The sequence below is a fragment of the Phascolarctos cinereus genome, unplaced genomic scaffold, assembly GCF_003287225.1.
Source record: "Phascolarctos cinereus isolate Bilbo 61053 unplaced genomic scaffold, phaCin_HiC Scaffold_4;HRSCAF=312, whole genome shotgun sequence".
NCBI lineage: Eukaryota > Metazoa > Chordata > Mammalia > Diprotodontia > Phascolarctidae > Phascolarctos > Phascolarctos cinereus.
Window position 1 is genome coordinate 158,285,417 of NW_027555847.1, and position 16,345 is coordinate 158,301,761.

General features: G+C 38.0%; 1 protein-coding gene across 1 annotated transcript in view; it reads left to right on the top strand.

Annotated features, from left to right (window-relative positions):
* Positions 1-16,345, top strand: part of LOC110201454 (phospholipid-transporting ATPase FetA-like) — a 157,327-nt gene that overhangs the window by 75,650 nt on the left and 65,332 nt on the right. The window contains 6 exon segments of the mRNA XM_078152709.1: positions 932-993; positions 7,555-7,627; positions 8,797-8,867; positions 9,997-10,079; positions 10,700-10,858; positions 14,122-14,210. Of these exon segments, the coding sequence (XP_078008835.1) occupies positions 932-993; positions 7,555-7,627; positions 8,797-8,867; positions 9,997-10,079; positions 10,700-10,858; positions 14,122-14,210 (537 nt within the window).

Sequence of the window (16,345 nt, forward strand, 5' to 3'; positions counted from 1 at the left end):
CCTCTCACCTTTTAAGACCTATCCTCTCTCTCCCTTCCTCCCTGTGAGACCTAGTGGAAAAAAGACTAGTCTGAAAGCTGAAAGATGTCACTAGTCTTCCAGTAACTAACTATATAACCTTAAATAAGTCACAACCTCTCCAGTTTTTGTTTCTTCTTATGGAAAATAAAGGGGTTGGAATAAATGAGCTCTTATGCCCTTCTAGCTCTGAAATTCTATGTCTTCCTGATCTCTTGTCCTTCCTTTCTACCTCCCTTTTGGCCATCCTCCTGACCAGAAGCACCATATCTAGGAATTTTCAGAGAGTTTTTAAGGAAGAGGTATATAGATTGTTTTGTGATTAGGCTCCAGGATTAAGTAGAGACTCAGTAAGAGTCTCAGTAAGTCTCATTAAAACTGGGTTTGATATATCTGTCTCAATATCATTGATGGAGGGGGCTGAGTCACAATGAAGACTCTTGTTCTCCTCCTGTAGATATTTCTAGTATTTGACCCATCCCTGGCCATCTGAAATATCTTACTTACATAGTTCATTCCAGGCCTAAGAGTTATGTTTATGCTTTCCATTGGTGTATAGGGGTTGGGGATAACAGGAATACCCCACGGGACCCTCATAGTAAAGAGCAGAGCCATGTCATCATCATACTCAGCCTACCACATGAGGAGAGGGTGCTATCATTGCTTTACCCTTTCACTGCTCAGTTCTTCTCACTGATCAGCCTTCCTGAGGTAAGTGTTTTCTCAAACAAGTTTAGAAACATAGCAAGTTTGACAGTGGCAGTATGAGAATGTATATTTTTTTTTAAGTTTGGGCAAGTGTCCAGAACATTTTTCCATCCCATGCAAATGTTTCTGGATAGTTTCCCCTCTCATTTTTTTTAAATCAAAACTTTACTATTCTTTTTTGAACATTTTTCTTTTACGTTTATAGTATCGGCACAAGAATGACAGGAAAGTCAACAATCGACCTGTCCTAGTGCTAGTCAATGGCATGTAAGTGCTTGTGATTGGGGGCTTGAGGGGCAGGAAGAGTGGAACAGTATTTCTTAGAAAAGTGATAATCTTGGATAAGATGACTATGTTTGTCATATTTAGTGGGGTTGTCATTAGCGAAATAACAGATACAATCAGGTAGGTAGAATATTGGATAAAGTATTGGACTTGGAGTCCTCAAGATGTGAGTTCAATTCCTGCCTCAGTTGCTGGCTGTGTAATCCTCAGCAAATCAATTAACTTCTCTGTTCTTCATTTTTCTCACATGTTAAATGAAAGAATTGGACTCCGAGGTCCCTTCTAACTCTAAAACTATGATCCTTAGCATAATTCACTCCAGTAGCAATACCTAGCAGGCTTTTAACATCCATTCATTCAACAGTAATATTCCACATACATATACAGAGCATTATACTTAAAGCTACAGGGATAGACAGATGGTTACAACATGACTGCTGCCATCATAGAGTTTATAGTGTAAAAGGGGAAATAAAACATATACATAAATAACTATAATGTAGAGCAAATACAGAATATTCCGAAAGTCTTAGCGCCATTTTAAGCTTTAATTGCTTAAAACAGCACTAAGATTTTTGTAGTACCCTGATTAAATACTTTGAGATCAAGAAATATAGTGCACTATGGGATGCCAGAGAAAACAGTTTGCTTCTGATTGAGATGGAAAGGGGTGCAGGAATGCTTCGTGGAAAATGTGGCATTTGAGTTGAGCTATGAAAGAGAAGTATAATTTTAACAGGTTGAGATTTAGAGAAGGTACATTTCAGGTGGATACCTTTGGTGGTATCTCAGCAGTCTTTAGAAGGGATTGGTGTTAATTAGCTAGTCCTGTGTCATGTTGTTACAGCATTCTAAGTATCGTCAGGGTTTGAATTCCATTCCCAGCCACTTATCCAATATGGATTTCTAGACACTTAGAGAAATCTTTGGGTTTTTTCCTGGTGGTCAGGCCATTTGATTTCTTATACTAATTTCCTTGGAGGAAAAGAGCCTTAGGAAGTAGGTCCCAAATTATTCCATGTCTTTGATACTGCCAAAATGGAAGTAATAACACTGACCCTGGAAGTTGGTCTTAGAATTCCTTCTGGAAATTCTTTTCAGTTCAACAAGTATAGAGGACACCTAAAACTCCCAAGGCAGCTATTCAGGAACCTCATATTCCAGGCAAGGAGTCTGTATAGCACTCAGGAAGAAATTACACCAGAATCTAGTGACTGATTTTCAGATGCATAATAGTGAGAGCAGTCTGAGGGTTATGCTGAAGAGGGCAGCATGACATAGTGCAAAGACTCCTAGCCCAGGAGTCATTTGCCCTGGAGTCTAGTCCTGGATCTGTGAGGTACTATCTTTATAACCATGAGCAAGTCACTACACTTCTCTGAGATTTGGTGTTTCTAAGATGAGGTGAACAAGGCCAGATACTGATCTCTAAAATCACTTCCAGCTTCAGCATTCTGTGGAGGTTATGGGTCAGCCTGTCTCAAGGAGCCAGGCTCCCCCCCCCCACCCCCGCCACACACACACGCAGATGGAGATTTGGAAGAGTTACATTTCAGGTGAACGACCATTGATAGTATCTCAACATTTTTGAGAATGTATGTATATACACGTACATACATACATACATACATACATACATACATACATAAATATGTGTATATACAATTATCCCTTCCATATTGCAGGGGTTAGTGGCACAGCACCCCTGTGATCTGGAAAATATGTGTAAAATTTTTTGGCCCTCTCTTTGTACTAGAGAAGAAGTCTGAATTTTTTCTTTTTATTTTATGGGGTGTTTATAGTACCTTATTGGAAAATTTGGGTTAAGTATTTGGTCATAGGCTCTCTGTCATCTGCTGGCCATGTGTCATCTGCAGCTTCTGCAAAACTCCCCCCAAAATTCCCATTTACTTTCTTAGGCCAACGCATGATATAGCGAAACTGCATTGGGAAAAGTCACAATGTGGTAGGGATAACGTACACATACACACACACACACGCTTTTCTGTTTCTGTCTCTCTTTCTCTCTCTCTCTCTCTCTCTCTCTCTCTCTGTGTATATATATATATATATATATATATTATATATATATATATATATATATATATATATATATATGTATATGTATGTATGTATGTATGTATTGTCAGGGGACCACCAGACTCCCGTGGGGATAGGGTTTTATATGTAAAATGGATCAAGATGCATCTTTGAAGTAGTTGGTAGACTGAGTCACTGATCTCTAATACAGTGAACTTGAGACCAAATTGAAGATCCACAGAGCTCTAAAATTCCCATATCATTGCATAATTACGTAATGGGATCTAATCTTGCTGCAAACAACTTATCTGACTTCTTCAACAGGCTTTATCACCTCTAAGACTCCCTGATAAGACTTGAAGGAAAGGACAGGGGCCCCCTAATGGAGTTCAGTCTTCCAACATTTGGTCCTCTTTAAGAATGAAGAATGAACAACAACAACATGTCAATTGTGGTAGTACTGTTATGCACAGAAGTAAATTACATCAGGCACTTCAAATGCCTCTTGTAGGGAGGTGATGGGCAGTAACCATATCAGAACGAGGGAGACAGATGTATGGATCACATTCTGAAATGCAACATGTAATGATGCTGCATAGTTGTGGTGTCCTGAAGACTCCCATCCAGAAAAATTAACCTGATGAGCAGCACTTAGAGATAGTAGGACATCTGAGCAAATGCATCAGAAGAACCAAACAGTAACAGATGGGATCTGTGAGATAGTAACTACAGTTGCCAAGGAGAGGACTAGATAACTTTGAAATATAGAAGGTGAGGAAAGAACTATTAGCCACAATTTAGTCCCCATTACAATAGCACATAAAGGATGTTGTATGAACATCCACAGCTGTCAAGAGCAATTGTTCGTCAGGACCGTCTGTACAACCTCCCCACTCAACACATTAATCATAACTACTATATGCACAGCCTATCTTACATGTGCTATGGGGAAGACAAATGATGAAGTGGTCTCTGAGCCTTTGAGGAGCTTAGGGTCTAGTTTGGGAGGTACATGAAACAACAATTAATATATAAGTACTAAATCATGTGGGGTATATTATAAGTGGCATAAAAGTTCAGAAGAAAGGGAGATTGATGATAATTAGAGTAATTTAAAAAAAAAAGCTTCGTGGAGAGGTAGAAGTCCAAATGGATCTTCAGGTATGGACAGGATTTGGATAAATACAGCAAAAAGAAGAGTTGTGGGGAGGGGCGTTCCAATTGAGGAAAACAGTAAGAACAACTGCAAGAAAAGCAGGCATGAATTTAGTACATCTTTCCATGGCCAGAATGTCAAGGGCCTTGAAAAACCAAGCTTAGGAGCTTTCTTGTGAAATTGGTCCAGTATTCCCATGAAGTCTCTTGTATTACACTAGTCTGTCTGTTTTTTTTTTTTTGGTTGGGCAATGAGGGGTTAAGTGACTTGCCCAGGGTCACACAGCTAGTAAGTGTTCTGTGTCTGAGGCTGAATTTGACCTCAGGTCCTCCTGAATCCACGGCCGGTGCTCTATCCACTGCACCACCTAGCTGCCCCTATACTAGTCAGTCTTGAGGGCCTCCCTACTCAGTTTGTAAGCTGACTGTAGCTGCCACACATCCCTTTTGGGAATTCTCAGTAAGTAGAAAGTAAAATGAAACTGGTATCTATATCCTCCCCTATCAGTAACTTGTATTATAAACATGCAGAGTCGTTGAACAAGAGAGTACATCCCCACTAACCTAACCCAAAGGCTCAGTCTACTCCCAGAGCATAGTTTAATCATTTTTTTTTCTGTTCTTTTCTTTCCTTTTAGCCAGTCTTGTAAGTACATCAGGAGAGAGAGCTGGGGGGCAGGGGAATACTGTGCAAAGCCAACTCAGTTGTTACTCCAGACTTTCCTTCTCTGGAACAGGTAGAAACAAGCCCTAGTTTAAATTAACCTCTCACCAGAGCAAGTGGGACAGTCTGTAGCAAAGAAAAGGAGTACCAGAATCAGAGGACCACTCTCCCTAGAAACAAAAAATTTTAAATGTCATATTGTACTGACATTTTGACAGCTTCTTATATAATCCAAACTTTCAAGTCTCAAGTGGAAGTTGGAATAAAGTAATAAGGGGATTGCATTTCTTCCCCTATAATTGTATTGATAGGAGCCATAGCAAACATAATTTCCATATGGCTGGCAAATACAAAAATTGGGGAAGAATTGACATAAGACAGATTCAGATTTCATTCCCTTGAGTCCAATGACTGCCTTCCATGTTGCCAGGAAAGAATGGCTGAAAAGAGAGAGCCAACTGGTGCTTCTCAAAAGAGGCACATTGTACTATAACAGTCTAACAGCTGCTGGAGTACCCCTTTCCTTTCATATCCAGCAGTATGGGTGTATTATGTCCATATTTAAGTAATGAGGCTGCATTCAGTTTAGAAATGAGCACTACTTTCTACTCCCAGGGCCTCGGTTATCTTTGTCAATGGGAATCTGTATGGTGATCTGATCAATAACTACTTATATTTGCAAAGTGCTTTTTAGTCAGTGAAGTATATAGAAGTCCTCCTTACACTCCCCTTGGAAAAGAGGGTTTCATTAACCTTGCGGCTAATAGAGAAGTTGAGGCACAAAATGAGGAAGGGATCTCAATGTAAGGCTATTTATTTGGGAAAAGATGGGAGGATGGATAGGAAAATATGAACCAGTTTTTTTTTTAATTTTTATTTAGTATTTTATTTTTCCCCAATTACATGTAAAAAAATTTTTAACATTAGTTTTTTAAAACTTTGAGTCCAGATTCTCTCCCTTCCCCCCCATTGAGAAGGCAAGCAGTTCAACATGAGTTACACATGTGTAGTCATGTAAAACATTTCCATAATAATCATGTTGTGAAAGAAAACAGATCAAAAGTTCTTCAGAGCTGTCTTAGATCATTATATTGCTGAGAGTTGCTAAGTCATTCATAGCTGATCATCTTACAATATTGCTGTCACTTTGTACACTATACATTTCACTTTGCATTAGCTCATGCAAGTCTCTCCACACTTTTCTTAGAGCATCCCGCTCATCATTTCCTAATGAACAGCAGTATTCCATCAATCATGTACCACAACTTGTTCAGCCATTCCCCAATTGATGAGTAGCCCCTCAATTTCCAATTCCTTGCCACAAAAAAGAGCTGCTATAAATATTTTTGTATATATAAGTCCTTTTCCTTTTTGCTTTTTTATCTCTTTTCGGATACAGACCTACTAGTGATATTGCTAGGTCAAAGGGTATGTATGAGTTTTTAGCACTTTGGGCATCGTTCCAAATTTCTCTACAGAATGATTGAATCATTTCACAACTCCCCCAATAGTGCATTAATGCCCAATTTTCCCCACATCCCCTTCATCATTTGTCATTTTCTTTTTCTGTCCTATTAGCCAATCTAATGAGTATGAGGTACTGTCTCAGAATTGTTTTAATTTTCATTTCTCCAATCAATAGTGAGTTAGAATAGTTTTTCATATGGCTATAGATAGCTTTGGCTACTTCATCTGAAAACTGTTCCCATATTTTGATCATTTATCAATTGGGGAATGGCTCTTTTATAAATTTGACTCAGTCTCTCAGTTGGTCTCCATTACAATAGCATGTAAAGGATGTTGTATGAACATCTACAGCTGTCAAGAGCAATTACTTATCAGAACTGTCAACAGTCTTCCCACTCGACACGTTAATCACAGCCTATCTTGCATGTGCTGTGGGAAAGGCAAATGATGAAGTGGTCTCTGCCTTTGAGGAGCTTAGAGTCTAGTTAGGGAGGTACATGAAACAATATATAAATACTAAATAATGTGTTATATATTGTAAGTGGCATAAGAGGTCAGAAGAGAGGGAGATTAATGATAATTGGAGTAGTTTTTTTTTTAAAAAAAAAAGCTTCATGGAGGAGATAGAAGTCCAGATGGATCTTCAGGTATGGACATGATTTGAATAACTACAGCAGAAAGAGGAAGTGTTGTAGGGAACTGAGAAAAATTCTTTTCCGTATGGGAATCCCTAGACTATGAAGATAGGAGGATCTTCTTATCTGCAAAGGATTCCAGCTGCACAAGTATTTTCCCAGTCTGGCACAGACTAGCTGGGACCTATCTTGCCTCCAAAGGACACACAGGGAATCCATCTTGGGGTGCAAACAACAAATTATGTCAGCTGGGGTGGGGAGCTTTGTCATTGACACATTCAAGGCCTCCTGCATGCTCCAGATCTAATGTTTCTGGAAAATATTGCAACTCAGAAAGGCAAGTGCAGGGGACCCCTTAACAGCCTTTAACATTGTGAAGAAAGTACTACAGTAACTAAACTATAGTATAACTGTGACTCATTATTCATCAGAAAGCCATTAGAGTTTTGAATCCATTCCTGCAGCTGATACTCTACTCTGAGACAGTCTCTGCCCTACTTCAAGCATCATTAGTTTCTTGGCCTCTAGCTGGCCCAAGAACTAGGCCTGACAGCAGCTATTTAAAGGGTTATTTTCCTGCAGGGTGAAGGAAGAAGAGTGGATGAACATCAAAGTGGGGGATATAATAAAACTACAAAATAACAATTCTGTCACAGTGAGTACCTTATTTACCTGTAACTTAATATCTTTTGGCTTCAGTGGGCTCTATAGCTGCTTCTGTCACCCTTAATTATAGTAGCCTTGCCTTGTAGCAAAGAGGGATTAATGCACACACCTCTGAGGATACTTGGCTTCTCCCCATTTTGTTCCACAGCTTTAGCCCAAGTTTGAGGGTTTTTTTAAATTTATTTTTTTAATTTGTTTTTAGTTTTCAACATTCATTTTTACAAGATTTTCAAGTTCTAAATTTTTCTCCCTTCCCAAGATGGCATGCAATCTGATGTAGGCTATATGTGTACAATCATATTAAACAGATTTCCATATTAGTCATGTTGTAAAAGAAGAATCAGAACAAAAGGGAAAAACCACAAGAAAGGGGAAAAAAAAGAGAAAGAGAAAATAGTGTGCTTCAATTAGCATTCTGACTCCATAGTGGATAGCATTTTCCATCATGAGTGTTTTGGAATTATCTTAGATCCTTGCATTGCTGAAAAGAGCCACGTCTATCAAAGGTGGTCACACAACACACAATGTTGCTGTTACTGTGTACAATGTATGACCAGTTCTTGATGAAGCCATTCTAGGTCTGTGTGATTATTGCTTCCTCTTCTGTATGTTCCCTAGCCATAACTTTAATAATACAAGAATACAAGAATAATACAGAATTCAAGAATTCTGTCAGCAATCCAAATCAAGATCACTGGTCTACAGTGTGAACTATTTTCTTTCCATTTCCATCTCTGTCCATTTGGGATATTTGCCCTTCTCAAGTCCATTCCTATTTCACACAGTCTTTCAAATATCAGTGACAAAGTTTGAGTTTTTTATAGGGCAAGGGGAGGCAAGGAGGTGACTTTTATAGAGGATTTGGGTTGAATATGACAGGGCAAGGTCCCAGTCTAAGGAAGCTAGTAATATATATGAAGTCCTTGAGTTGCAGTCACATCTCTATCATGGCATCCTTCTGAAAACCTCACTATCATCTTTTCTCCCATTGACACTATTAGCTATATGATGTTGGTAAATTGCTTAACTTCATACAGGGTTGTTGTGAGAATCAAACAAAAACCAAATATATAAGGGTAAAACTATAAAGATCTCTACATGTGAAGGATTATTCTTGTTAGCATTATTCTTCATCTTCTTTAACTTCTCTAACTTCAGGCAGATGTGCTGTTACTCTCCAGTAGTGAGCCCAGTAGTCTGACCTACACAGAAACTGCAGAACTAGATGGGTGAGTATTCCAGCCCATGGTTAGGTTAGGTTAACAAAGCCAACAATATCAGGTATCAGTAACTCAAAACAGGTGTTTGCTTGATATGTGACAACAAGTTGCTCTTCATTAGGAAAAAATATTGTAATGTTGAAGAATAAACAGGTTGTATTTCCAGGTGCCTGGCCAAGAGAATTGTACAGAATATTCATGCTTCAGGTTAGGGGTTGGACTGAAGGCCTCTACGGCCTCTTCCTCCTTAGGTAGGATCTTGTACTCTCCTAACATGGTCTTGAAGAAGCACAGCCACCTCCACACCAAGAGGTAGTATCACAGCAGGACTTTTTTTGAAGGATGTGCAAAATGTTTTGGAAAGTTTGGAATTGTTTTCATACAGCTTAGATGTAAAAGTTTTGAGATCATTTAGAGAGTCTATATCTACAGTCCTTTAACGTTTAAAATCTTGTCCAAACTATTTCCCCAGTCCTCTCTGTGCCCATTCGGTGTTATAAAGCATCTGTAGTTTTTACTTTTATTCAGATGCCGATTAATCACTGAGCAAGGTTCCCTTTGGATTTGTGTGAAGTCACAGATATGTAAGAGTTTCAGCCTTTGAATTTGCTGAGCTTAGGAACCCTGCCGTCTTTTTCTAAGCCTCATCTCCAAGGTTCTCTGTGCTAGTTCTTCAGGATCCCTAGTCTGTCTACCTCAGTTTGAATCTAGGGACATGTAGAGAGAAACTTATTAGTGGAGTTACAACTTGAGGATCAATGCTTAGCTCTTCGGAACCATCTAAGTATACTTACTCTCAGGAAAGAGCCAAGGTTTGTTCTTCTTAGGGCAGAGGAGTATGACCCAATTCCATTTTAAATATAGCATATTTTCTGAAACCCCTATAGGTGAGTATGAGTGCATGGATGTGTGCTTCTTTTCGTTCCCTCACACACACATATATGTGTGTGTATATATATATATATGTGTGTGTATATATATGTATACATATATATACAGGTGGATAATAGCTTGTATATATATATATATATACAATTTGTCGTATGTGAATTATAAATATAATTATGTATGTATATATGTATATGTATGTATATACATATATGTATTAAAATATATGTATGTATAATTTTGACTTCAGGGAGACCAACTTGAAAGTGAAGCAAGCCTTGACTGTCACCAGTAACCTGGGAGATAACCTGGAAAAACTAACCACCTTTAAAGGTCCATTAAGAATTAGATTGCTTTTGGAAATTGTCAGGCTACTTCATCATTTCAAATTTAGGTCTTTTATATATTGGTAAAATTGTGTTCCTTGAACTGTTTGTTATTCATTTCTTTCTCTGTGTATGTGATCGATGCCACATGCAAAATTCATTCCCTCCAATATCCAGAAAGCATTGTCTTTTGTAATGGGATAAAGAATTGTGAATACTCAGAAATATGATGAGGAGAAAAGCTTGGAAAAGGGGTGGGAAATGTTTACTTTTTGTTGTTTAATCATTTTTAGTAGTGTCTGACTCTTTGTCACCCCTTTTGGAGTTTTCTTGGCCAATATATTGGAGTGGTTTGCCATTTCATTTTACCGATGAGAAAACTAAGGCAAACCGGGTTAAGTGACTTGGCCAGGGTCACACAGTGTCAGAGGTTGAATTTGAACTCAGGTCTTCCTAACTCCAGGTCTGGTACTCTTATCTACTATGTCACATAGCTACCCCAGTACATACTTAGGAAAAGAAATACTTATTTCTCTGCTGCCTGTGGGCTTAGTCTCCACATCCCAGGACATACATGTGATTTGCTCCATGAGTTTTATCTTTCTTTTATCTTTTATCTTTCTTCAGGTGAAGTCAGGTGTTAGCCTCCTAATAACAGAGTGGATGAATTCACAGGGATATTGATTCATGAGGGTGAAAAGCATGCCTTGAACAATGAGAAGGTATTGCTGAGAGGCTGCACCATTCGGAACACAGACTGGTGTTATGGCCTCGTGATTTATGCTGGTAGGTTTCACTAAACATCTTTGCCGAAGCTGTAACCTACAGGATAACATTAAAATGTGGCCAACTTTGTCAGTACTGTTTTCTTCAAATGGCAAAAACAGAGCACTTTAGCTATGCCATTCATGTGTGTCCATATGGGAGTTCTGAAATTTCTAGTGTCTTAAAAAAAACTCCCCCACATTCTAGCTATCTACATTAGAGTCATTTTGTGTTGAGCTTACAGCCCACACGTTAATCTTTTCAACTATTCCTAGATGTGTAAGGAAAAGTAAACATACTGAAGAGGCATATATAGAGAGGGGATATACAGTGTCATAAAGTGGGGGGAAGAACACACATTTGTGGCACATTCATGTGGAGAGTACATACACAGAATATTCCCACGAAGAGTATCTGACTGGGGATAATACATACGTCACCAGTATTCACAAGGAATGGGAAAGAAAGAGAATAAAGATACTGACCTCAGTTCTTTGATAGATTTGTGATCTCACTGATTTGGATAATCCAAATCATGCAAATCATAGTACATTTATACCTACCCATCCTGTTCATGTATTGTCCGTATCTCCCCTTAAATCTGCTGTAGGAGTCCACTCAACATGTTAAAGATTTGTCTCTAAAAATCTTGATATTTCATGGATACCAGTAGAATATGTGAGTTCTCTATTAGTTATCCCTTGATGTTGCTTATCTTTTTTTTTCTAGTTATACACCTCTCTGATAACATACCTTTATGTTACTTCTGTGAAATTTTTTATTTTTATAATGTTTCAGCCTTCCTAAGCTCCATGTGTTTTTCTGTTGCCCATTGAGTGATCTTTAACTTCACTTCTTTGGAAATTATCATATTTCTTGACTTTCAGCCATACATCACTGGAAGATTGGCTTAAAAAAAAAAGTGGGCATTTGTTTCCCAAGAGAAACTTGAGGTCATTTAAAGAACTTTAGTTCCCAAAGGCAATTCAGCCCACTTTCCTTTTCAATTTTGGGCCCAGTTAATTATTATCCATTTGCAGTGTTATCCATCCAACTGTATGTCATATGGGGAGAGAATACATCCAATATATGATACTGTCAGTAGCATCCTCTTCCAGGCAGAGGCAGGGATCTTCCCAGGCCATGAAGTAGTGGTAGAGAAAGGTAAGAAGCCCCTTTCTTCCCCTCAGTGCTTCATGTCAATGGGCTGACCATTGACTTCAGCTGGATAATGGGACAACTTGGACTTGTCACTTCTTTCACACAGTGGGAGCAGGCGTTGAAAGTTCCATGAGATAAAAAAGAGAATTTATTAAGAGGAAGAGTCTTCATGCCCTTCAGAGTAACATAGGTTTAGGGACCCATGTGGTCCAATACTCTTGTTTCCTTTTCTAATAGGACCCCACCTGCTGAAAAGGAGGGTAAAGTGGCTCAGTAAGACAGTTACAACCTAGGTCAAACATTTGGGACCACTTTCCTCATTGAATCTTGGTCTGCAGGGCCTTCTCCAAGGTCCCTATCTGAGAGCCAAAAAGATGTGAAATAAACATGTTCTCTACCCCAATATTCTCATTAACCAAGTAGTAATAACTTGGAAGAAGACAGAAGCAGCCTCACTGGTGTTACTGAGTCACAGTTTCTGCATCGCACTCTCATTTGGCTCTGGTTTCTGGGTTGTGAGAAGCTCTATGGAGCTTAGGAGTCTCAAATGTCAAGAAAGGAAAATGTACTTTTAATGAAGCTTTGTAAAAAAAAAAAAATCCCATGTCGGACCGTATGTTCTGATTTTTGGCTGAAAAGATATTACCACCATATTAATATAATAGAGTTTCTGTCTCTTGTTGTCTAGCATGATATTTAAATTATATCTGTCCTCCAAGGCAGGTGAAGGGAGGCATACATCTCTAAAGACCCTTTTAGGAAATTGCCTCCTACAGATCCTTAGCCACGTTTCTGTTGCAGTGCTATCTTCAGGCTAACACCTGAATGAAAAGAACAGCACTGCATGGTGGAAGTTTTGTATTCTTGGTGTTAAACCCATAGGTGTGAGGGTTTGCCCGAGCCCTTTTCATGGCTGGTTATCCACCTTTGGTGTCTACCTGATTCACTCAACTCTCCTGTGACTCCAAGAAGCTGTAGCATGCACAGTGGCCACGTCCCAGTAAACCATCTGGGCAGATGGGCCAAGCCCAGTTGAGGGTAACCAACAGGCTCAAACCTCTTGGTGAGTTAGAGGGATGTCTACCCTCAGCACATGAAGACTTTCCCCAGTGGAATAGGCAGATGAGAACAGTTTGTTCCAGCGGCCCTAAAAGTGCCTGAAGCAGGCATTGTGGAGCACTTAGAGCTTGGTCAGGCATAAAGGTCATCCACTGCATCCTGGGCCATCGCCAGTCATCTTGACTTTTGTCCTGCCACTGGATTTCAGTGACTCAGGAAGAGGGAGTGAGGCTGAAGACTTTATAGACTCACAAATCCAATTCATGCAAAAGTCAAGACATCACCCATGATGTCAGTGGTCCTCTTCAAAAACAAAAGACAACAATTCACATAATTGATGACCAGGAGGAATAGCAGTTAGATGGTGAAAGGCCAAATAAATTGCCTTCTTTTTAGATTTTTACTTTGAGTTTCCCATGTTGGCTCTTCCAGCTAGAATCCCTGGTGGATGGTTTTCAGAGGTATTTCCGTTAACCATGAAGAGTTTGCTACTAAGTTGTTCCTCACCAGAGAGGTCTTAACTCTATCACCTCTATGCTCAGCAAGCTCTTGCTCACTACTGTCAGTTCCCCCATTCTTCCCCTCCCAAACAACTTTGCTGTTATACTCCCACTCTATTTCTTCATTTATTTCGGGAAAGCTATCTCACTGGTTTAGAACCTGTGAACTGAACTGCCCTTGTAGCAGAGGATACTTCCCAAAAGTTTGTGGTTCCCATTATCAGGAAATTTTCTTACAAAAAAATGTTCAGCTCTTCTAAAAGTGCCTGTCTGTGGAAAACACCACGCTTTGAGAGCTCAAGAAAGGAAATGGAAGTTTCTATAGACATTTGTTGTTGTTCAGTCATGTCCAACTCTTCAGACCCCAGGAATCCTAGCACACTAAGCCCTTCTACCTTCCACTATCTAAAGAAAGACGTAGCAGGTACTAAACGTACAAATACAATTTCTATAGTGTGTGTTGGGGACAAGGACCTTTCTCTAGGGCCTTGTTCTCTTCCACTGCTTTTGCTTGATTCTGAATAAAACTGGTTATCCCCCAAAATATACCTGTGTTTGACCTAGGTCACGACACCAAATTAATGCAGAACAGTGGAAAGAACATCTTTAAACGGACAAGCATAGATCATCTCATGAATATCCTTGTGTTCTGGGTAAGTCAAAGAATTTTCTCTTCCCTCCTTTACAAGTAGGCAGACTTTGTGTAGGAGTAACTAATGTTTCCTGTGTATATATCAAAGAGGAAGGAAGGAGCACATTACAAACCTTACAATGCTATGTAAAGGTGTTAACATTAAGATCTTCTTAAACTTACCTCTCAGAGTTGCTGTGAAGATCAGATGAGATAATCTTTGTAAAATGCTTATTAGCACAATGCCTGGTGCATAGTAAGGGAGTGGAAGATGGAAAGGGAGTAAGTATTTATACAGCACCTATTATGTGCTGGGCACTATGCCAAGAACTTTATAAATGTTATCTCATTTGATCCTCATAGCAACTATGAGAGGTAAATTTAAGAAAAAGTTAATAGATTTATACATTACTTTAAAGTTTATAACGTGCTATCTTCAAAAAACTCCTTTGAAGTAAGTAGTACAAGTATTATTGTGCTCATTTTACAGCTAGGTCCCAATTAATGTGAATAATGAATTTTATGAGGGATCACACTGTTTGAATAATTGAAGTTATATGTACATGTAAAATATGGTCATTTATTCCAGCGCATTAGGAATATGCAATGGAAACTGTTTTAATTAGTTTTTAATTTATCAGTATAAGAGCAAAGGATAAGAAAAATGTATTTCTGATTCAAGTTTATCACAAAACAATAAAGTAGTTATAGGAAGCAAAGTTGAAAAACTTAAATTACTACGTAATCTGAAAATAAAACTTACATTGACAATATGATGACAATGTCATTATTGTCATTTATATTATGTTAGCAGCATAAACCAAACTGTCTTCTTTTCCTAAATCTTAATACATATTGGTAGTTGCAGATAGCTTTAGTCACATTTTCATTAATTTGCATATTTGCATTCTGATACTTGAACCAACTGTAGTTGGATGACCTCAGATATTATCTAAAATTATAATGCAATAAATGCAATATTGTTGTCCTTGCAATATATTTCAGACTAAAATGGCTTGAAGACCCATCTTCAAAAACTGCTTTAGTAACCTATGATTTCTTATTTTACTGCTAAAGAACTAGAAGTGTTTGATGGTTGTAGCCTCTCAGAACCCAAGGATTTGAAGACCAATAAAAAGTATGGATTTTAATTTAAAATCCTCTTCTGCATTACGTTCCAATAAAAGTGTTAGACAATCCTTAGACACTCAAAATCTAGGTTTAGTTTTTTTTCCTTCTTAGAAATGTAAGTTATAAAAAGAGTCCTTTTCCAAAATAAGACTTTCTTATACATTAAAAATTTGTTGATCAGTGTATCTATCTTCAGTTATTTTCTTCAAAACATCAGGCTGCTGTCCATCCTTAGCTTCACTGGCCATTTTTCTTGTGATTTTAGCATTATACAATTGAATTAGATTTTTAAAAATTTATTTTTTTGTTACATTTTTAGTTCCAAACTGTCTCCTTCCCTCCCCACCTCACAATAGAGGTCACCATTTGACATGTATGTATGTATGTATATGTGTATATATAATAGTATGTATGTATGTAAATAAAACCATACTATGCATACTTCTATTTATCAGTTCTTTCTCTGATGAAGATAAGCAATATAATAATATAAAGAAGATAGCATCTTCCTTCATAGGTCTTTTGTAGTTGATAAAAATATTTATAATAATAAAAATAACTTAGTTCACAGTTATTCTCTGAGCAATATTGCTGTTATTGTATATAATATTCTTTTGTTCTGATAGGTATGAGATGATATCTCAAAATTATTTTAATTTGCATTTCTCTAATCAATAATGATTTAGAGCATTTTTTCATATAATATAGATGGCTTTGATTTCTTCATCCAAAAACTGCCTGTTCATATCCTTTGACCATTTATCAATTGGGGATGGCTCATATTCTTATAAATTTGACAAAGTTCTCTAGATGTTTGAGATATGAGACCCTTATCCAAGAAACTGTCTATAAATTTTTTTCCCCAATTTTCTGCTTTCCTTCTAATTTTGGCTATGTTGGTTTTGTTTGTACAGAAGCTTTTTAAGCTAATGTAATCAAAAACATCCACTTTATATCTCACAAAGCTCTCTCTCTCCCTCTCTTGTTAATTCATAAATTCTTCTATCTATAAGTCTGATAGGTAAT